At 53.0% G+C, this 1,332-nt stretch overlaps 1 protein-coding gene across 1 annotated transcript; it reads left to right on the top strand.

Moving 5' to 3' along the window:
- Positions 1–373: 373 nt before the first annotated feature.
- Positions 374–1,173, top strand: LOC106529388 (nudC domain-containing protein 1; the record flags this gene model as incomplete). Its single annotated transcript, XM_014024803.1, is given in 2 exon segments — positions 374–533; positions 646–1,173. Coding segments are annotated over 2 exon segments (393 nt in total). The 3' UTR covers positions 933–1,173.
- Between the last annotated feature and the right edge of the window lie 159 nt (positions 1,174–1,332).

Here is a 1,332-nt window from a genome sequence, read left to right as displayed (position 1 = left end):
CCAGACTACTGACAGAAAACCAGTCCTGGATCCAGACTACTGACAGAAAACCAGTCCTGGATCCAGACTACTGACAGAAAACCAGTCCTGGATCCAGACTACTGACAGAAAACCAGTCCTGGACCCAGACTACTGACAGAAAACCAGTCCTGGATCCAGACTACTGACAGAAAACCAGTCCTGGATCCAGACTACTGACACTAAACCAGTCCTGGACCCAGACTACTGACAGTAAAAGGGTTTCTGGGTTGACCTGTTGTTTTTTTGTTGGTTCAGAGACCTAGTCCAGGTTCCTGGTCTCCTGCCCTGGTTGTGGTTCTGCTGTGTGTTTGTCACAGATCCAGTACTCATCCGGTTCTCTCTGGTTCCTCAGGTGAACCTTGGCAGCCATCAGTACCTGTTCACGGTCCAGGTGGACCCATCTGAGATGCCGTGTCTTTGTCTCCGTCACGATGTGGATGCCCTGCTGTGGCAGCCCCGCCCGGACCGGCCCGAGGACCTGTGGGAACACGTGGCCACCTTCAACGCTTTGGGTACCTCTGAGTCCACCACACTTTCAGGCTCACAGACCTGTCGGGTTCTGTTGGATCACCAACAGGAAGTGATCGAGGATTAAGACCCTCCCCCTTAATGTCCCCCTCACAGGTTACGTCCAGGCGTCCAAGCGAGACAAGAAGTTTGCCACCTGCGCTCCCAACTTCTCCTACGCGGCGCTGTGCGAGTGTCTCCGCCGCACCTTCATCTACTGCCAGCCATCCCCCGTGGACACGGTCCTCGTCAACAGGAAGCAGGCGCGTCAGGTGGGACAGGTGGCCAAGCAACAGGTGGCCAGCCTGGACTCGGACAAGTCCATCCTGGGCTTCAGAGCGTCCAACGAGAGGCTGTTCGTCCTGACGTCCACTCACCTGTTTGTCCTGAAGGTCAATAATTAGACCTGAGACACTCCGGGGTCCTGGGTCAGAGAATCTGAGCCAATCAGATCGTCTCGTTTCCTGGGTCAGCGAATCTGAGCCAATCAGATCGTCTCGTTTCCTGGGTCAGAGAAGCAGAGCCAATCAGATCGTCTCGTTTCCTGGGTCAGAGAAGCAGAGCCAATCAGATCGTCTCGTTTCCTGTCTCATTAAAAGAATGAAGTTTACCTTTAATACAGAAAATAAAGCTTTGAAATGAGAACTGGTTTTATTTTATTTCCGTTCTGAAGCAGCTTCCTGTCAGACCCAACCGGACCTGAGGCTCCACCTCAGGTTCTGAATAGATCTGAAACTGGACGGTTCTGCAGGCAGAGCTTAACGAGCTCAGGAGGATCCAGTTTCTGTTTGTCTGATCTGATCC

This window comes from Austrofundulus limnaeus, unplaced genomic scaffold, assembly GCF_001266775.1.
Source record: "Austrofundulus limnaeus strain Quisiro unplaced genomic scaffold, Austrofundulus_limnaeus-1.0 Scaffold440, whole genome shotgun sequence".
Taxonomy (NCBI): Eukaryota; Metazoa; Chordata; class Actinopteri; order Cyprinodontiformes; family Rivulidae; genus Austrofundulus; species Austrofundulus limnaeus.
This window is presented reverse-complemented; position numbering and strand designations above follow the sequence as displayed.